The 22,372-nt window shown below is 43.8% G+C and overlaps 1 protein-coding gene across 3 annotated transcripts in view; it reads right to left on the bottom strand.

The window, feature by feature from the left end:
• Window positions 1–22,372, bottom strand: part of man1a2 (mannosidase, alpha, class 1A, member 2) — a 182,507-nt gene that overhangs the window by 80,266 nt on the left and 79,869 nt on the right. For all 3 annotated transcript variants that reach the window (XM_080753189.1, XM_080753188.1, XM_080753190.1), the window contains exon 5: window positions 20,304–20,400. In XM_080753189.1, coding sequence (XP_080609315.1) covers window positions 20,304–20,400 — 97 coding nt within the window. The remainder of the gene's footprint in view (window positions 1–20,303; window positions 20,401–22,372) is intronic.

The following is a 22,372-nucleotide window of genomic DNA, read 5'->3' as shown; positions in this document are numbered from 1 at the left end:
GTGTTCATATTTTAGATTGTAATAAAGGAAAAGAAATAGTGATTGTTAAAAATGTTTTCATTTACTTCGTTCTATCTTTTTAGCATGTTTAGCGATTTTGATTTCAGTGGGTGGGGGCATGCTACAAGTGGCTAAATATGTATTTTTAGACGCAATAAGCCAGTGATTTCTTTATTGCTAGTTACAGTAACACTACTAGGCCCCATAAGTCACATCTGCCCATGAAAGATTGCGGTGCATCTTGGGAAAGGGCTTATTGTGTGTAAAAAGACATATTTAGCCACTTGTACGACTCCTCCCACTGAAATCAAAATCATTAAAATCTCTAAAACGATAGAAAGGAGCAAATAAAAACATTTTAACACTCATCCTTTATTTTCTCTAATTGCAATCTAAAATGCAAATGAACCCTTGTTGTAAATAAACAAAGTTTTCCTTTAAATTGCCACTCAGGGTTTTAAAGTGTGTCTTTGAGGAATCATATTGTTGCATGTTTTTAGTCTTCGTAGCCTCGTTAAGGGCAGTTACCCAGCTCTTGAGGATTCTAATCTACCCATGAAGAGGGGAGAATGTTCAACCTCTATCTCAACACGTCACGGCCCGCTCACTCCCTCATGGAATGACATCACAGGCCGCCCACTGGGAAGAAGGGGGTTGTGGGTAATGGGAAGGGACTGAGGTTAAAGTGACAAACAGTAAGAAAGGACACCCGGTCTAACTTTCACCCCACACAGCATGGGACGGCTCACATTAACCCGCTTTCCAGCTACTGTACAGGCGCCAACAGCACTGTAGCCAAACACTTACTCATTATTCATGACACCCAGTTTGTCTGGTAATGAGATCACATTACTGTGATGCCATGTTGCGCATCTTCTTGCCCGCAGAGATGGTTATATAACGTGTCAGCTTTACGGGTCTCAACTGAGCAAATGTCCACTCCTCCATGGCGACCTCATACAGTATGTGCATTTTTATGCAGCATGTCACCTCTTGAGGAAGTAACAATAACAGGCTTATGTTTAGATTGAGAACCATGTACTCACTGTATACTGTACACTACAATATTTATTTTTAACCACATGAACCCTAGCATCCCTCGGCTGGGCCTGGGGCAAACTTCACTTGCCCAGTGCCAGCGGAAGACATGGGGCCCTTGGTTTTGAGGGAAGAAGGAACATCCTAGTATGAAGTCCTGGGGGGAAAAGCTGTCAACTAAGTATACAGTTCAGGGTTTAAGTGGTTAAGTGTTTAGTCCATGCTCCCTTTGTCGTTATTTTCTGAGGCTCTATCTGTTTAATTTAGGCCTAGAATTATTTGATGCTTTAACTATTGAAAAATCCCTGGAACAACATATTTTGAGATGTGGGTCCACGGCCAAATACATCTGATTTTGGAGGTCCTTGACATGAAAAACTTTGAGAACCATTGATTTAGAAGAAGGATTTAGAAGACATTTAGAGAATCGGGTCAAAAATATTAAAATATTTCAAAATTAGCAGATCTACAAGCTCGCATTTCTGCTATTTTTTAATAGTTAACACATAACATATTGGTTAAAGTGGTTAAAATCTAACATGACAGAATTGCGTTCAGGTCTAAATGGCTAAACCAGTGTTTAGTTCCATGCTCCTTTTGTTGTTTTTCTCTGAGGCTCTATCTGTTTAAGGCCAGTCTGGAAAGTGTCTTAACAAAATTATTTGTAGTTATTTCTTAAAAACTAAACAAGCTTTACCACAATATCTTAACTGATACAAAACAGAACCATGTATTTCATAACCCGTAGCATTAACAAAAAGTTGGAATTAGAACAACAAGACTTTACCCCCTCACTGGAAGGTTTGGCTAGATTTAGATATAATTCCTGTTATTTGTCTGTCTACTCTAAAGTGCACCAGCCAAAACTTCCTGATACACAAAGAGCTTTGTGTTGAAAGGATTCTTTTATACACATGTAATATCATTCTGGAAGGCTTCACTGTGCAGTGACTCATTATAAAAATGACCAATCAGTAAACATCCAGGATGTACATGGGCCCTGGGTGGGCCCCACCTAGGCAATTATATGTAGGAACCATATGAGATAAATGTAGGATCCAAGTGGGCTCAACCTTTCTCCTAGGAAGATTTAAATGGTAGACTAAACAGTGTTTTGAGGGTGGTGGCAGCTTGGTTGGTTTAAGTTGTCCCTTAGCAGCATTAAACACAGCTTTGATCTCCATCCTGTTGCTAATCGATGGATACAAAGAAGTGTAAGCTGCATTAAGCCACCAGCACTCTACTACAGTACCTCCATACTCTCACTAAACCCTGCTTCTCTTTCTCTCTCTCTCCCTCCCTCTAAAACAGGGGTTTTCAAACTTTTTTTTGACTCAGGGCACCCCGGTAAATAACGTTTTCATTCACGGCACCCCTGAATTACACTGTTACGTCACATTGGAGAAATATCTGTTTCCATCAGAACTGACTGAAAATAACGTTATACTTGACGTTTAACCACTTCAAGCCCAGCATACCTATTCTGGGGGGAAGGTTCACCAAAAATAGCCGATCTACAAGCTCACAACGCGTCGGTGATGTAGTGATATTGATGAATTCCAAATGTTATCAGATTATTCTGCGGCACCCACTTTGGGAAACCCTGCTCTAAAACACTAGCCTGTTGTGCAGGACACGATGCTAGCCCCTAAAGTCAGAAGGCTCTGCTTGCCGCTCACAACACCATTTAGTTTGTTTGTTGTTGCCTTGCTTTTATTCGGCATCTAGGTCATGCCTTCATATGATACAGGCTCCCCAAGGCAAAAACAGGGGGCAATGCATCCTGGGAAAATCCCACGAAAGGGTTTGCGAGAGAAGCCACCATGGAAACAAGCCCACGGGGAGAGGAGAGGAGAAGAGAGGGCCGATGATCTCACACACAGCGGGAAGTGGGAAGAAAAGAACGAGAGGAAGCTGGGGAGAGACAAACCAGGGGCGTAAATTGGGTATGGCAGGGGTATGCAGCTGCCATACCCTGGGTCCAGGGGGGAACATAAAAGTTACTTTTAAATATAAATCCATGAATGTCTCTTTGTCTATCTGTTCTGGTTATTATGTTGTTAAATTACAGTAAACTACAAATGCAAAATTTAACAAAATGGTCACTTAAACAAGGTATTATAACTAGAAGCAGTGCTCTTCCGAGCACAGGTCTCCACCAGGCCAGGCGTCCTGGTGGTGCTACTGTATAATAGGCCAATGTAAAAAGGGTGGCATATGTTCTTCACCTTAGACCTTTCATGGCAATCGGACGCTGCATGCATGATTTGAAGCATTCTGTTCCAAAAATGTGTTTTGCTAAAGTCTACCTGCTGGTGGCGCTATAACAGCCCAATGTGAAAAAGGTAGCATTTGTTCCTTGACCTAGTGGGAATATGTGTGGCAAATTTCACACTAATCGCAAGCTGCGTTGATGATTTGAGGCATTTTGTTCAAAAACGGAGCAATCCTGCACACTTTGGAAGCCAATATTAGCCAATTAGGATGGAATATGAAATATCAGACGGATCGGACTTGATCACATGACTATAGAGATACTGTGTACCGATTTGCATGATTTTTGGATAAAATCTCAAGGAATAATAGGAAAAAAATGTGTTTTACATAAGTCAGCCTCCTGGTGGCGCTATAAAAGGCTGATGTGAAAAATGCAGGGAAAGGGTTTTTCCTTGGCCTCTAGGGAGTGCGCTTACAAAGTTTGAAACTGATCGGTGGAGTTATAGGTAAAACCACAAATCGGCCTGTTATAGCGCCACCATGAGGCTGATTTCAAAAAAATTAAGTGGCATTTCTTCCTCGACCTAGTGGGAACGTGTGTGTGCGATTTCATGATAATTGCACTTTGCGTTTGGGATTTGAGGCATTTTGTTCAAAACGGCACAATCATACAAACTTTGGAAGCCAATCTTAGCCAATCAGGATGGAATATGCAAAATCGGACAGATCCGTGTCGATCACATGACTGTCAAGATACTGCCTACCGATTTGTAGAATTTTTGGACAAAATCTGTAAGAGTAGTGCACAGAAATGTGTTTTGCGAACATCGGCCACTAGGTGGCGCAAGAAAAGGCCCATTTGAAAAATGTAGGGCAGAGGTTCTAGATTGGCATCCAGGGAGTGTGTGTGCTCAGTTTGGCAGCGACCGGGCCAACGGTGACTGAGATTAGCTGCTCACAAACTGCGAGGACGCACGGACGGACGGACGGACGGACGCACGGACGCACGCACGGACGGACGGACGGACGGAGGGGAAAACATACTCTCCCCTCAGCCTTCGGCTGGTGGAGACAATGATATTCTCCACACTTGTATTCTCCTCATCTTGACAAAAATGGTACAGGTGCAATTCATTATTGTTAATTGTGGCACGTTTACTATAGCCTATGCCGAGTTTAGCTGCACTTGAACAACAGTTCCGGCTGCCATATCCAGACCAAGAAACCGTAGAAATGGGGGGAAAAATGTAATGTACTTCTTAAAATAAATGTATCATGCCTGTTGCTAAGGTATGGCAACATGACTGGTGTCTTGCACACGCGCGAAGGCGCTCGTGCAAGACACCAGTCATGTTGCCATACCTTAGCTTTTTCTGAACTGACGCCACTGAGACAGACCGAAATATAGGGAGAGGGAAAGCGCAACAGACAGCGAGACGGAGAAAGAATGGGGAGAGAGAGACGGGCTCCGGGCTGAGTATGGAATGAGGAGGCGTTTAAAACCAGCTGATTCACAAGGAAGGGGCAGATGGCTGGCGTCAGGTGCTGGAGCATTCCAGCGCCAACATGAGAGGAGGTGAAGGAGAAGACCCCGCAAGAGGAGTGCGAGATGGGGAGAATTAACCACTTAAACCACCATATGGTTGAGCGGAGTGCCTCAGGGCTTTACGCTAGTGTATTTTCATTTTTCTGTTATCGTAGGGAAAGCTTTTGCTTGAAAATAGGCTATCGCAAGGGTCTTCAAAAGGGGGTCCTCAGAGTTACTACAGGATGTCCTCCAAATCGTTGCGTGATAGAAACCTTTTTCTCCTTTTTTTTTATTAACCACTTGAACCTTAGCATTCATATTCGGAGAACTTTAGCCAAAAATAGCATATCTAAGCTCACAATGCCCGGCTATTTTTGGCAGAGATTTGTTGTAAAGGGGAAAAAGAGCAGTACAATTACTTATTGACGGTTCAAGTGGTAAAAAAAAACACAAATTGACATGAATCCAAAATACACTGATGATTATGCTGTCAAACGATGAAATTAGGCCTATATGGAATCTATGAAAAGGTTATGGGAGTCCCTGCTTCATCTCTCTCTCTCTCTCCACAAAGGGGCTCTTGGCCTGAAAACATTGAAGACCCCTGGGCTATCTCTTATCGACGGTTACAATGGAACGCTTATGAAAAGGACCACAAGGGGAATGCAAGTAAATGTTATTCAAGATGAAGTAGGAGAGGAGAATGCAAATGATCCCTCAGTGTAGACCATGTGCCTAAATATTATGAGGTCTGGTGAGCGAGTCTCGAATCAAATAAGACTTCTCATGAAGTACACTGTAGAAGTGCAGCAAACAATAAGTGGAGGTGGGTAAAGGCTTCGACCCATTGCATTCTCATTCTGAGAACTCTACTCTCTAGGCTCAACCCGTGACTGAACACTAGTTTAATCCACATTCTGTTTCTCTGCTCTGCCACTTGGATGATTGAAAAAGAGACCAAGTCCTTTTAAACTGTCGCCAGTTAAAAGGAGTTCTGGCCCAATAAAGCCACTTCCCTTGAGGGCTTTCCCCCTTAGTTGAAGGGTAAAGCCCTGACGGTCCAATCTATGCCATCTGAAGGGATCCGTCTTCCTTGGACCCCCGCGGCGCACAAGGCCTTGATGAAACTTCACTCCCCAGGGGGGTTTTCCTCTTCCACTACTCCATATTCATCATAACCCCCAAAGACATACACACACTCGCAACCAGTGTTAATGTCGTCGACTAAAACTATGACGAAAAGTCATAGCCCACAAAAATAATCTTTTGTTGACAGAACAAAAATGTTGATATTTAGTTGACTAAAACTAAAACTTTAGTAAAATATGACTAAAACCAAATGTTTTATTCAAAAGATAATGACTAAACTAAATAAAAATTTGTTGTCAAAAAATAACGCTGCTCTTGCAACAGAAAATTGCGTTCCCCAGGTGTTTAATATCCCTTTAATAAAGGATGATTTCCCCGGGTTACGCCAGCAGCAGCGGTGGTGTCACGCTCGGCAGTCGCCGCGTTGGGAAAACAAAGCCACCCCCTCTCTTCCTCTTTTCGCCTGGCGCATAATCGCAGATCTGCTAATACCTGCGGTGGGCGGGCGGCACATGGCGAGGCCGTGCGGGGAGGGTATGTTTTACTGGTGATAACTTCATAAAGACTGCCAGAGGAAGGAACATCACCTGACCCTATTTTTATGAGGGAGCAAGCGAGGGTGGGGGGCTAGAGACGGAGATAAAGAAGTAACGACAAATAGAGAAAGAGACAGACAAATGGAGAGAACGAGCAAGAGGCAAAGAGAGGCAAAGAGAGAGAGAGAGAGAGAGAGCTCTGCTTGATAAGGCTGCTTAGAAATGCTGGTATCGCATTCTCACTAAGTGCACGGAAAACTCCCAAGCCAATTTCCTGCACGCCGAAATGAGCAGACAACACTGATAACCCAGAACCTGCTAGCCATGGGCCTCGCTGGGGAATTGTGCAGATATCTAAGCGCTTATGTTTTCATTTGCGTCCTCCTCGCGCCCGTTTGAGCAAACGCAAGGAGTATGCTGTCGGCAGAGCGTTCACTTCTTTTGCCCCGAACGGCATCATACATTTTTCATGCCGGTGTTGCATCGTAACTGTTCGCCTGTAATAGTCATCATACCCGTCTCTTTGAGCTGACATGATCTGTAAAGTGAAGGCCCGTTTTCTGTTTAAATACTTTTGTCCTTGTCTCATTGTATTTACGATGTAATCAAAAACCAGCCTGGCTGAGCCCAGCGCCAGGCCTTTTAGAGGTAATTGCTTCATGTATACCTAATTAGAGCAGAGTTGGCCACACACTGAGTGCTTCTCATTATGGCTTTTGGACTTTGCGTTCCGTCTGCTGGAAAGCAGCGCAAGAGAGCAACGCTAACTTAGCTTGGCCCCACATAGCTTATAAATGTTAACGATTCATACCAGTGAAGCCTTATGTAGCAGTTAGGGATGAGGGACGATATGAACATTTCATATCACGATAATTGTGACCAAAGAAATCGCGATTTACGATATTATCGCGATAATCCAAATCCATTATCCTGGGGTGGAACATTTGCCAAAAAAATAGCAGATCTACTCGCTCGTTGCGACGCGTTGTGAGCTTGTAGATCGGCTATTTTTTTGGCAAAGACATTTGACAGAGATTGAAGAAAAGACTGTATCAAGTACTTATATTAAAATAACCTTTTACCAATTACAGAGGTTTTAAGTGGTACCGGATATGCAGCTTGGCAAATAAAAGGTGAATTGATCCCAGTGCATGAAGGAGGACGATATCACGATAAATTAAATCTCCACAATACGATTATAGTGATTGTTGTTTAATCACAATAAACAATAATATCGCTTATTGTCCCATCCCTAGTAGCAGTAGCTAGTACATAGACGGCTTCATGCAGCTTCACATACAGTACAGCTACATAAAGGCCTGGTAACGTGGCTCAACGAGCATTGATGCGACACAAAGCAGCTTGGATTCACCCTCTAAGTCCCCTTAGCTTAACCCCACTTAACGTATGTGTGCTACAGCTAATACTACTTAAGTCGTACAATATGTAGGTAATCTAGGTATCACTACTATGGCTTCACTAGTACTAAGCATTATGTTAGTATTAGCTGGTAAGGTGGCTCGATGAGCATTGATCCGACATAAAAGCAGTTTAATGACGTTTGGATTTACACAAGTCTTATATCACATTATGTCCATAATGGCCATAGTCAGTGGGTAGATACCGGTAAGCAATCTGGTAATAAGAAGGCCCCCAGGTCTGCACAGTATACAGAACATGACTTAACCTAGTCTCGCATAGCCAGACAACTATTCTGCAATCTCCAAATGCTATATAGTCTGGCACGACAGCTCCCGAATGGCGAGTATCGGAAGTAGTCACTGCTGCACAGAACTGTAGTCCCATTGGAAACATAGCAAAAACACACTAGCACAGACAGAGTCATTATAATGAACTGTAGTCCTATTGGAAACATAACAAACACACTAGCACAGACAGTCATTAGAGCGGCATATTCTTGTTATGCGTGTACAGTTTAAGAAAACAATTGGAAACATCATGGAAGTAACACCAACAACACCAGAGAAAGACAAAATAACGCCCCAAAAAATATTGAAAGAAGACATTTCCAGTAGGACTTGTTATTGCTACTGCACCAAGGGAGCGGGTGCGTCACATCCGCTTTATCCCATACCCATCATAAGTCTTCCGTTGCCCCAGACTGTATGACGGGAGCATTTGCAAATCGTATGAGTCAACAGTCTGGCCACCAAGACTACTTAACCCTTAACAGCTCCCCCTCGAGCGCTTCATGCCCACCATCTGAGCAGTCATCATCTGGGTGACGCTGAAAGTGAATCCCCCCACAGGGTTAATAAAAGGTTTACCTGGCTTCCACCAGGGCCTGTTCTGTTCTAGGGATGGGACGATAATCGATATCGTTTACCGTGACTTTATCGTGAAATAGTCCTCCGTCATGCACTGGGATCAATTCACCTTTTATTTGCCAAACAAATGCCGATCTACAAGCTCACAATGCGCCACAACGCGTTGTGAGCTTGTAGATCTGCCATTTTTGGGCAAATGTTCTGCCACGGGATAATGTTGGGGATATTTTGATTATCGCGATAATATCGGAAATCGCAATTTCTTTGGTCACAATAATCGTGATATGACATTTACATATCGTCCCATCCCTGCTCTGTTTCCCCATTCAGCTCCTGGCTGAGCCCTCCTTCTCTCTGCCCGTGTTACCTTCAGATTAAACTTTAAACAGCTGCTGTTTCTGCCAAATTGGACAGCAGGAAACAGGAGCGTGGCAAGAATGTGTGCGTGGAGGCCTTTGAATGCGGCGGGCGGGGGCAAAACGGGGAAGTTCCATGAAAAACGATCTACCTTGTTTGCCGCTAACCCCAGAGGCTCAGTTAGGAGGGTTTTCTTTTCTTTTCTTAGGTAGCTTTAAGTAAGGAAGGAACAAAACAAAGCAGCTGTACACCTGCTGAGCAATGCTACTGAATAATTGGAGGGGCCACTTCCAAAGTGCCATTACCCACAATTCAGTTCTACATAACTCTGAAGCTGCTAGGGTTTCTTTCTATTCATATTGACATAATAACTACGGCCCGTCCTGCGCTCGGGGGAGCTGCTGTATTTTATTTTTAGCCACTATGGTGGCATCAGTAACGAGGAGCATCGCATTGCTCGGCCACCCTGTTCCCCTGCCGCCACGCGTGTTCCCGCTGATTGCGTGGACGTAAAAGCGGTGTGCGGTGGTAACTATTCATCATCCACAGGAGGTGTCAGAGCGATCCACCCACGTGGGGCCACCCCAAACAACAGTTTCTGACGAGGAAACCAGAGATGGTAAGGGGGGGGGGGGGTTTAAGGGGAGAAATTACTTTGGTTAACACTGTACGTTGCTGTGTGATTCTAAGACATGATTCATGTTAATAATTGTGTAGCTTTGTTGTGCTATTAATATCGATTCATTACTGTACTGTACATTTTGACAATTTATTTTAAAAAGTTTATGATCTGCCCGTTCTCCCTTCCTAGAAATGCAATGCAGTCAAAGTTACAATATCTGGCTTTGAAATCCAAGTGAGTGAATCCAAAACTCAAGTAAAGTACAGATACTCAAGTACAGTTCTCAAGTAAATGTTCTTTGTTATTGGTCACCACTGGTCGGGAGTCTCGGGACGCATCCATTTTTAGGTTGCAGACCCATTTTTAGGTTGCAGACCCATTTTTACGGGTTACAAGTAAATACCCTTAATTTCATTGTATCTACATTTAACTGGTGCACCCTTAATTGGGAACCATTTCTTCAGAGATTTGTTTTCTAAAGAGGAACTCTCAAGTGCTCACTGCTTCCTTTTGGATGTTTTTGTGCTGCATAGTTGAGTGCATTATCATTGAGTTGAAGTGGCATCACATTTTGATCTCAAGCGATAGCCGAAAGTGAGTGCCACAGATCATAGCCATGATGTTATTTACTACAGCAAATTACTTCAAGTGTTGTATTGCTTTTATACAATAACAGTATTGCTTTTATACAATAACATTAAACAGAGATATTAAGTATTATATTGATGGAGAGGTGTGCGCGCGCGCGCACACACCTCTCCAACACGCGCATTGCTAAGCCACTTTTGGAGCCGCGTTTAAATCAGTTTGGTTCGGGGTGTGACAACATCCTTAACCCTAGCTCCGGATAAGAGCATCTGCTAAATGTCTACATTGTCAATTGGCTGATTGTGAATGAATGGACAAACGGAGGCATAAAGGAGGACTGAGACAGAAATACAAGGAGGAAGGAACAAACAAACAAACTGGACACCACTCTGTGCTCTCTCAGCCCAGGCTGGAGACCAAATCAGTGTTGTAAACTGACCTGGGTTCCCCCGGGAGAGCTTTTTTCCAGTAAACAACATGCTGTGTTTAAAAATCTGAAAAAATCAGAAAAGTGCTGTGTCCATATATATATATATATATATATATATATATATATATATATATATATATATATATATATACACACACACATATATATTTATATATATATACACACACACACACGATATATATATACACGATTATTATAAAATAAATTACCAGGCCTGTCTTTCGGTCTGTCTGTCCGTCTAGCGCCAGCAGCTGCCTGGCCTATGATTGACCTGTGACCCCTGGAGACCATTTCCCCTAAGTATTATTATTATTGTTGGTGCACTGTGTGTGTGTGTGTGTGTGTGTGTGTGTGTGTGTGTGTGTGTGTGTGTGTGTGGCAACACACCAACAAGAAGATGAATAGAGATGTCCATCGATTGAGCGATCTGACCGCAGAGTACACCATTACCATGATCAGAGGCTGGTGTAACACCATCTACACCACAGCCATGGGGGCCACATGCAGGGTTTTAAGCCTTACCATTTATACATTGTTATGCGACGTGGTCGTGAGCCCGAAAATAGCAACAAGCTTGTAGAGCTTGCCATTTTTGGAAACCTTTTAAGGATTCAAATGCAAACTAGAATTTACATATTGTCAATAATTGATCTGTGTTGAATGCAGATATTATTATTGTTATTATTTTGACGATTGTTATTGTTTTTATGTTATTATAAATTATTGTTAGGCCTAGTGATGCAACTGATACGGACTCCGGAGATCTCTATCTTTATCTATGTATCTATCTACTGTATCTATGTCTTTCTCTCTATTGATAGATTTCTCTCTCTCTCTCTCTCTCTCTCTCTCTCTCCCTCTCTCTCTGCGCCTCGGTAGAATAGAAATAAAAATGAAGTCAGCGAGACAGTGACACTCGGTCGGTTTCTAAACTTTCTACAGCCAGCTAGCAAAACTACTCCACATCAAGGAGTTTATTAGGTAGGCCCTAAAAGTATGTCCTTGAGCGCAGGGGAATTATTTTGGGTTAAAACTGAATCTGGTTTGATCTTTCCGGCCAAATTGTAGTCTTTGAGTACTACAACATGACGTGTTGTGGTTTCTGCTCCAGTTACAACCCCGGAAAGTGAAGTGATCCCAGACTAGGAGTCACCTCTGGACATGCTCAGCTAAACCATGCTCACAGCGCTTTGTGTTGCGAGGCGTTGTGAGCATGTAGATCTGCTATTATCACAATAGAACCGTGTTATACAAAATGTAATGCCTGAGCAATGTAATGCACAACTAAGCTATGAATCACATCACAAACGGAGGAGTAAATGATGATACCAGTAATAATAGGAGATTTCAGATCTTCCCCCGGCAGCCCACATACATAATGGGAGGTATAAAATACCCAAAACAACAGTACCAGACTTCTTAAAATGCCAGACTTAATGATGTGTTTCGGCGTGTTTGAACAGCACTGACCTCTAGCTGGCGTAGTGTTCAGAGCAGAACTCATGTATTTGCACAGCTCCTTGAAAGCTGCGATCTGCAACTTTTATGTCCTAACCTAGGACATAAACAAGCAGGCGGAATACCCGCTTGGCCAGGGGAGATATTGTGCTCATATTGTGTACTCCTAGTCAACCAGTAGATGTTGATTGCATGTTTACGTTATGACGACCTACCCGTCACTAGGGGTCTTCATTTCTCAATTGAAAAGCAGAGATACATACTCATAACATCCAGATTGGTTCAAAATAAAAAAATAAAATTACTTCCGCATTGGAAGCTGAAAATTGGGATTGGGAAACAGGGATTTTTTTTAGGCAAAAAAGAACAGTGGTTCTCAAAAATAGCAGATGTACAAGCTCACAACACGTCACTTCATGCCACACACCTGCTATTTTTGAACATTTTTAAAAATCTTCAAAGTATTTGAATAATTAAGTTTTTTTTCTCTCTCTCTTCTGGGGTCCATGGAACACTTTCAGAAGGGGGTCCACGGCCAAACAGTCAAAGAAAAAATAACGCACAACCTCCATTTCTGGTGAAGAGACAAAACTGAATGATGAAAACAAGAGGGACAACTAGTACATTAACTCATATGCTGCCTAAAAAATACCCCTTTGTACTCCCCTCTGCCATGCCCGTGAATCCCTTAAATGTAATAAAAATTAATAAAAAAAAAAATATTTTATTTTTATTATTTTTTTTCCCGGAACTAATGTTTCGTGATCATCGTTTCTACACGGACACATTATTGAGCGGACCAGTTTAACATTGAACCCCTAAACCGGAAGTCCGGTCGGTCGTCTATTTTGGCCCGTCAGCTTACTGTGTGAAGTCAAGTAACTATAGGTTAGGCCTAAATGGGTTAACATACTCTACCGTCGAGATTGGTTCAAATAAAATAATGTATTCATAAAAATAAGTTCCGCATTGGAGCTTTAAACCTCCCTGAATGTCAGGCAGAGCCATGAAAGTGTTTATGATGCTGTACTTCTCACGGGGTTCTGTGCGTTTGATGGAATAGCCAGAGCAGGCTAGAGCCATGAAGAACTAGGCCTATGGTCTGATGTAAGCCTCCCCACCCCTGAGACACAGTGTGAGGCAGCTTCTCTCCATGGCACGGACGTCAACTCCACGCAGTCCGCTGCCAAACTGTCATTTAATAATTAAAAGGAGAGCACAGATTCTCAATAATTAAATCATGGGGGGAAAACAAGAGAATACTGAATGAGAAAACTTTGCCGCTCAAGTTTTGGAACTTTTCTTCCGATGCAGTCAGGATAAGGTAGGCTGACGTCATGGCCGCGATCGTTTCTGGGGACTTTGTCGGGAATCCAAGATAGGGAAAGTGTCATTTTTAAATCGTCGCTGTCGGGTGGAAACATTGAATCCTGAAAACTAGCAGTTTTGGACATACAAACACAAAAATAGAAAAGTAGCAGATCTACAAGCTCGAAAAGCAGCCTGAGGCGATGCGTTTCGAGCTTGTACTGTAGAATAGATCTGCTACTTTTGATACTTTATTATGTGAGCTGCAGAGTGTTCAAGTAGGGCGTTAATTTACGAAAAAACCTGGAAGCAACGAAACACTGAAGCTACAGCAGCCGCTGCCAAAGGAATAAACCCAGAATGTGTTGAAGTTGAACGGTAGAGAAGGCTGGAATGTTTCCTATTATAGGAGGGCTGTCTTGCGTAACCTGCCTGTACTTTGCTCTGGGATTATAATTACCGTTTGCATTGTGTGAGTGCGTTTTGTCAAGAATACAATGCAATAGAGTATAAGTAACACGACGAAGTGTTGTGCCGACCCTGACAAGTTTTGTTCACATCCAAGACAGATTGCATTTTCATTATTAGTCAAAGAAAGGACATGAGAAAAAGAGAGAGAACAAAAGGGGAAAAGAAAACCCCATCTGAATCACAGCAGGTGTCAGCTGGCTCAGTCAGACACCACTACTGTTCTTTTCCATTATTCTCTCTCACTCTCCTCGTGCCTAATTCCATCGTATGATGGCGTCCCGCACCGAACCAATCTACAAGCTCACAACACGTTGTAGCACAACACATTGTAAGCATGTAGATCAAAAATGTTCCCCCCAGTGCGGGACACCATTGTACGACTAAGTATGAATCACCTGCTTTTACTCCTGCTTGAACTGTACTTAGTTCCAAGGCCATGTGTTATCCTCTCTTGAACCGCCTGTCTCTGAGACAAAGGCTGTTTATATCTCATCTCAGCATCAAGTCTCCTCGGGCTCCCCATCCCACATCCACCCCATTGAGGAGGACAACCGAGCCAGGCACTGAGGACTCAAAGGGTTATCTGAGACCTGGCCGGCCGCTTGGCTGGCTGGCAGGCTGGCTGGCTGGCTACACCATGACAGTTCATCCGCAATGGCCACGAGCGAGCGTTCCGACAGCGATGTTATGTGAAAAAGGTAACATGTCATTGGTTCGACCTCCCTTTGGTTAGACCACCTAAACCTAACCTTAAGCTTACCCTAACCTCAGTAAAACTATGCCTAAACCTAACCCTAACCTCAGTGAAACTATGCCTAAACCTAACCCTAACCCTAACCAAAGGGAGGTCTAACCATGGGGCAGTCCCCGCGAAATACTCTCCTCATATGGAGCGTCGTCCATTGCGTTGCAAGTCTTGCGACGTAGCCTGAACCAATCAAATAAATAAATAATAATAAGAAGTGTTTGGGGGGCGGGACATCGCCGCGAAACGTCGCTCAAATAGAGACTCGGCGAGCGAAAATAGGAGGAGTGGACGACGTCGCGGCACGACACGTTGTCGCTCGGTCTCATTGAAACAAATGTATTTTAATGAGATTTCATCGCTCACGTCACGTTGCAGGCAGAGCGGATGTAGCCTGATAAATCAGTCCGCACATTACCACCCCCTGTTGGTGGGTGGTGTGTAGTGTGGACTGACCCCGGAGATTATTTATTTTATTTCAGCTCGTCCGAGGAGCGGGCGAATTGAATGGGCCAATCAGGGCTTTAGACTTGGGGCACGTGGTAGGCTGGTCTGGTCCCAGCCCCCCCCCCCAGCCCCCTCCCTTCAGAGCTCTTCTGCCCATGTGAGAGTCCCTAGTGGACTCTGATTGGTGCTCTTCTGCCCACGTGAGTCGCTAGTGGACTCTGATTGGTCCGTGAAAACTGTCATGGCGGAGTCAGACTCGACTCGAATTCTTTTAATAAACTATACAATAGTGCCGTTTCATTACGTTTTAATACCATTTTGCACTAACGTAAACATGCAATCATATAATATGTTATAAGAAATAACGTATTTTTGCAATGTCACGGCACGTCGCCGTCGGGGGCTCTAAGCGCGCGCGCGTGTGTGTGTGTGTGTGTGTGTGTGTGTGTGTGTGTGTGTGTGTGTGACGTCAATAGGCTTTAGCCCGCCCCCCCCAGAAGTGGAATGTCTGCCCGAAATCTCAGGCTACTTCGCTATTTGACTCTTTAACTAGTTGCGTGCCAAGGCCACAAGAGGGCGCCAAAGTGCCAGACATTACCTCACAGACCACTGCTGTTACATACGGGGACCCAGGCAGCAGTCAGTTTCCATTTCATGTTGACTAGTGGAATGAAAGTGACCCGTATGAAGAGCGCTACAAGATGGCTATAGGCTAACACTCATTTTAGAAGCCCGATTTGGGGCTATTTAGCCGCAAAAAAAACTTTTTCGCTTCCATAGGAACACAATTCAGAGAAAATGCCCTCTAAAGATGTGAGAATGTATTGGATTCGGCGGCGCGATTCGGCGGCGCGATTCGGCGGCGTTACCCTCTCACGGCAGTGTAAACAGAGCACGGTCTGGCGGCCTGGATGAAAATGTAGACGGAGGCTTCGGCGAGGCCTCCGATCAATTAATTCATTTTATTAAAAAAGTCGGACTAGTTCGGGATAGGCACCCCGGAATACGTCGCGCCGCCGACAGCATAGATGGAGTAAAAATTGGGGGGCTCTAAACTTTGCATCTGGCCATTTTCAATGGAATAAATCGTCAGACCACGTAGAATGGCTCGTTGGAAAGCGTAGGACGAGCCAGGACCACCCACGTCTCTACAAGCAGCTCAGGGTAAGTAAAATAGCAAAAACAAAAATTGTATTGTATTGAAAAAAAAGCCGAACTTGTTCGGGATCTGCACAAGAAGGGTTAACAATAGACCACGTCATGTGTTGAAATCGCCTTAGTTGATCAATCTGAGAACTGTGTTCTAAAAATAAACAAATCATCCGGTGGTGTCTCTGCATTGTTTATGGTTTTCATTCATATTTGATATAGCCCATTTCTGGAGAAAATCTATCAATTCTGCCAAAAGAAAGTTGGAACTACACTTGGTAAATGGTAAATGGTGCTGGTGTTCTCTGGACCGTGACAGCCTGCGGACGGCTTAGAACCCCAGTGAGTGCAACATCATTTACCTCAAGACTGCTTTACATTCTTCGCGGTTAAAAAGTTCCCAACTGCCACGGTGCCACCGCCAAAAACGTCCTGAGCTAAATCCCAGAGCGTTAAAATCTAAAATGGACCTGTACGCAATGGGTCCATTCCCACACTCAGTTAAAATCACTAAAACCATTTTGAGGTGTTTTTGTCTGCATGCATGTGTGTAGTGTCTAGACCAGTGGTTCTTAAAGTTTGGTCCAGGGACCCCCAGGGGAAACACTTTATACTGTGTCTATTGGGGAGAGAGATGTGGAGTGACGTGCAGCAAAGGTTGGTAGGGATCTGGAATCAAACCAGCTGTCAGGCTACACTGAGCCAATGTGGTATGCGCCTGGAGTAGGCCAGCGGGCACCCCATGTACGTCCGTCTGCTATTTTTGAACGTTTTTGAAAAAAATCTTGAAAGTGTTTGAGAAATGTTGTTTTTCAAACACAAATCTTCTCTTCTGGGGATATTTGGGCACAACGCATTTTCAGTTTGGGTCCTGGGATAAAAACAGAGAAAAAGAAAGACAAACGTTGCAGAGGGCCTGGAGGGAGCCATAATGAAGACTGTTGACGGTAATACAGTTACATGCTATGCCACGTGTCTGGATTCTTCATTCATTTCACAAAATGTAATGTTAAGACTATACTTTAGCACCAAATAAATGAGCAGCGTTACACAATCTGTTGTCCCGACAGTGTTTTCTCCTGGTTCACTTGTAATTCTCCTCAATCCATCCACAAATCCTTTCCAGTGCTGAGATGGCATAGTCTTGGACTTACCCTACCCATGGAAGAAAAATAAATGAAGGGGTCCTTGGCACCAAAATGTTTGAGAACCACGGGTCTAGACCAGAGTCACTACAAGGACCACAAGCAGAGATATCAGCTTCTGAAGTCTGAACTGTGTTCAAACTCCCTGTGTATCCATCATACACACACACACACGGCATGATGATCAATATAACCACATTCTGCACGTAGAATGTGGCTCACCAGCGACGAGCGCCTCATCAATAATAGAAGTGTTTTTTTTGTGAAGGCATGGAGCTCTGCTGCTCCTGCACTGATACCCTCACAGCCAACACACACACACACACACACACACACACACACACACACACACACACACACACACACACACACACACACACACACACACACACACACACACACACACACACACACACACACACACACACACACACACACACAAATTATGTTACGCCAGTCTGGAGTGTCTGGCCAATTTGCTAAAAACAACATTTTTAAATGGACACAAAACAGTTATGCGTGCACTGCACACAGAAAAATATGCTAGCGAACAAAGATACACAGGAGAGAACCAATAAAGAAATCACACAAATAGCAAGCCAGATAGACACGCGCGCGCCGCTATCAAACCCATCCATGCACAGCGAGCAACGTGCCAACATGTGTGATGACTCCAGTTATCTGGTACTGCAGCTGTTTGTCCAGTCCAAACCAACCGAAAGAGAAACAAACCGAAAACGCCCCCAAAATACGGATCAGTCACTGGAGAGAGACGGTGACTGGACTGCCATGCGCATCATATTAGGAGCAGTAACTTAGCGTAGTAAACCCTCAGACAAGCCCCTCTGCGTGGGCTCTGCTCCACAAGACTACAGCCTCGTACAGGGGTGTCACAAGGGGGGGGTGGGGGGGACAGAGTTACTAGGGCCCAAGGAGGAGGGGCCTTAGTTATTTTATACTTTAGCTATTGAAAAATAGTAGATAATATACAAGTTCACAGCACAGCACTGAGTTCCGCGCTGCGAGCTTGTAGATCCGATATTTTTGAAAAGTCGTGAAAATGTGTGCAAATCTTTGAATATATGTTTTTTTTTTAGCACCACTGACATAGAAACATATCTGCTATTTTTCAATAGTTAAAGCACAAAATAATGCGGAATAATGCGTTCCCAGTCTAAATGGGTTACACCCCCTCCCCCTATGAAGAACATTCATGGGGGGCCCGCAGTGAATCCTTGTACCCAGGGCCCAGAATTTGGTGTGACACCCCTGGCCTCGTATACAACACGTTCACCAGGCATCATGGAAGCCTTGTTTCAGGGTCATAACCGATGTGTTAAGTGTCCTGTCCACTAGCGCTGTGGGAGCACTTAATGCTAATGGAAGCAATGTACCTGTCAGGGTGGAATGACTTTTGTTATTTTGATTGTAATTACGATTGTTTGTGCTGACGCAGTAGAGAGAGTGACGCAGTGTGTGTGTGTGTGTGTGTGTGTGTGTGTGTGACTTGTGTGTGTGTGTGTGTGTGTGTGTGTGTGTGTGTGTGTGTGTGTGTGTGAGACTTGTGTGTGTGTGTGTGTGTGCGTGTGTGCGTGTGTGCGCGTGTGTGTGTGTGTGTGTGTGTGTGTGTGTGTGTGTGTGTGTGTGTGTGTGTGTGTGCGCGCACGCCTGTATATGACATATTGTATTGCATTCACCCTTACGGGTCCATTTACTGTAGATCAACTGTTGTTTCATTGCCAATTCCCTCCGTGTGTATATGGTTGGTGTCGGGCAGAAACCTCTTATCTCCATATTTAAAATGTTTGTGTGTTTTATTTGTACATTAATACCCTATTGTACTTGATCATACTACAGTGTCACACAACAGCATGTGGATCTGCTACTTTTGCTGTTTTTGAATTTGAATCCAGAAAAATGAAGCTAAGCGTTAGTTTATGCAGGACACGTGAGTCTCACCCACCTCAGCTGTAATCAGCCGTCAGTCAGATCCTTTCCTCATTCATAGATCTGCTGATCATTACATCACACTGTCATAATCCAATCAGAGCTCACACCCAGTAAAGGAGGCTCCTTTAAATAATGCTTGCATTCCCTATGGCTCTGCTTGTCTTGGAACTGAAGCCTCAGTTCCGCTGCTGCTTAGCTACCATCTCCACCCCAGCCTCCACCTTTTGATGAGTCTGGCATAGGCTCAAATACTTGTGAATGTATGTCTGCTAATTTAAGCTAATGTGTCAATGTATTGCTATTGTACAACTCTATCCCTATGGGAGGTTTTGCTTAAAGTTCCCTGATCTTGCATAACAGGCATGCATGTAGTAGACAACCACATGTCTCCTCCGATACACACAGAGTCTCCAGCCGTTTCTTTTCACCTGACAGCGGGGACGTTTTATCAGGAGGGATGCAACGCATGCAGTGGAACATTCTACAACTCCCAAGTTCAGCGCAGACAGCCTGACCAAACTGTATGAGTCCATAGGGCAGTGACAGAGATATTAGTCCTCCCCCCGCCCGGCTTTGCTTCACACCCACACGCCCTGAGTCTCCTCTGTGGTCCTGCGCCATCTGGACACAACGTGATACAAAGTAGATTGGATTTGTTCTACACGTAGATGCTATTGGAAGTTTCCCCCAGAAAAGCTTTCAAACATCACAAAAAGCTTTTCTCGGCTTCACATTCACAGATGAATAATACTATAAGATCATTGGCAACATATATATATTGGGTCCTTTTACATAAATACATAAATCTTCTGGCATTCTTAATATCAGCTGACACCCATGTGATGAACAATGAATGGTGCAACCCTATGTGTGTGTATAGTAGTAGCCAGTGCTACTGTAGGGGCTAACAACTTACCAAAGATATTAGTGGAATGTCCTTTCTTTGCCAGGGGCTTGAGTTCGTTATGACCCCAGCCGTACTGCCTGTAGCTGTCCCACGCATGCTTCATCATCTGGAACACAAGAACAATACACACAGGACATCAGTCAAACTTAAGCCTTGTTTATACTTGGTTGAGCATTGTCTCTCACACTGAAGAATAGCCGATCTACAAGCTCACAAGCTGTTTGGTGAGCATTTTTCTTCCATGGGTAAGGTAGGTCCAAGACTATGCAATGTTCTCCAATATGGAAATCAGCACTGGAAAGGATTTGTGGAAGGAAAACATCAGGCCCGTTGAGGAGAATTACAAGCAAAACACTGTCGGGACGGCAGATTTTGTAATGCTGTTCATTTATTTAGTGCTACAGTATTATAGTCTAACAGTACATTTTGTGCAAGGAATGAAGAATCCAGACACATGGCATAGCATGTAAACAACTGTATTACTGTCAACAGTCTTCATTATGGCTCCCTCCAGGCCCTCTGCAACGTTTGCCTTTCTTTTTCTCCGTTTTTTACGCCAGGACTGCACGAATACAAACCCAAAACCCAAACAAACCGTCCCTGTCGGGCAGAAACCTATTATCTTCACATTCTACTTGGAATCCTGAAAAAAAATAACAGTTTTTTCCACCCGACAGAGACTAAATGCATGTCATCATGAAATGCAACTTACAATAATACACTCATTATACAAAACTTGAAAGATGGGGATCGGCTTAAATTCGGATGAAAAAGTCAACAGAACTACAGGTACTGTATTAGAGAGAGTCATCTATTAGCTCTCCAGGAGAGTTACAGAGTCGTTGACAGGGAAAGATGTCACAAACTAGCCTAGTGTGCTCGTGTTCTCTGGACCGTGACAGCCCGTGGAAGGCATATCAAATTCAGAGATCAATCTCCTTGAAGATTGCTTTAAAATGGTAAAATAAATGGCCAAATGGTGCATTTATGCAGCGCCTTTATCCAAAGCGCTTTACAGTTACGTCAATGCATTCACCCTTCACAAGCAGACGATCGAGGCAACCATCATTGGCAACAACCTACTAAATGGGGAGCTGTTAGGGGTTCAGTGTCTTGCTCAAGGACACTTCCACGCTAACCCATAGACATAGAAAGGTAGACGGTAGACGCCTCCTTCGGGAAATATGCATTGAGGAACTAAGGAAATCTGCATTGCTTCCGTGTGCATTGATTGCTTCTGCGTGCATCACACATACGGAAGTTGGTAAGCCAATCAGAGGCAGGTGAGGGCGGGTCTTTCCATTCGCAGCCTGTAAGAACAGCTGAGTCGCGCAACATCAGGAAATGGATGGAAACATAAGTCACGGAAAGACAAGTAGTCACTTTGACTGGCAGCGATCCATCAGTTTTTCAAGGAAGTCCGGACTACAGTTGTTACACATCGCTCGAATGAACTGCAGAGGCGGATGATGTATCTAGTGTTTCATATCTATGCGCTAACCCATGGGGAGCCAGGGGATCGAAACGGGAACCTTCCTGATTCCCAAAGCGGCCACCCTACCTCCTGAACCACCATTTACATTACACAAAGTTCCAATAATTTGGAAGGTGACTCACTCAATCATTTAGGTTTGAGACAACTCAATTACTCAATACTGGACGCTCTTTCTCACAGTGAAACTGACTACTTGCAAGTTTAAAGTTACAATCTGTAAGTTGAAAAGGTCATTGTAAATGTACAAAGACATGGAAAATGTGAAGACAGTTTTTGTACTCACACACGCACGCACGCACACACACACACACACACACACACACACACACGCGCGCGCACGAACACACCTTGTTGACAGCATTCTTACGTTTTTTTGCATTCTTTTATGAGTTCCACTCGAAATATTTCTGTTTGAATGGAAGATTCCTCTTCTCCACATGAATGACGGTGACTCAACATAAGTCAAGGTCACATTCAAGTCCTCAGAGAACTGTGCATTCCTTTATCCATCTACAGTGTACTCTCCTTGCTTGCTTAGTTTCAGACATTCGGCTCATGGACATAAGAAAAAGAGAAAAGAAAC

Source organism: Nannobrachium achirus (genome assembly GCF_963921795.1).
Source record: "Nannobrachium achirus genome assembly, chromosome: 22".
Lineage (NCBI taxonomy): Eukaryota > Metazoa > Chordata > Actinopteri > Myctophiformes > Myctophidae > Nannobrachium > Nannobrachium achirus.
The sequence above is the reverse complement of the archived record's forward strand: the minus strand, read 5'-3'. Positions and strand labels throughout refer to the sequence as shown.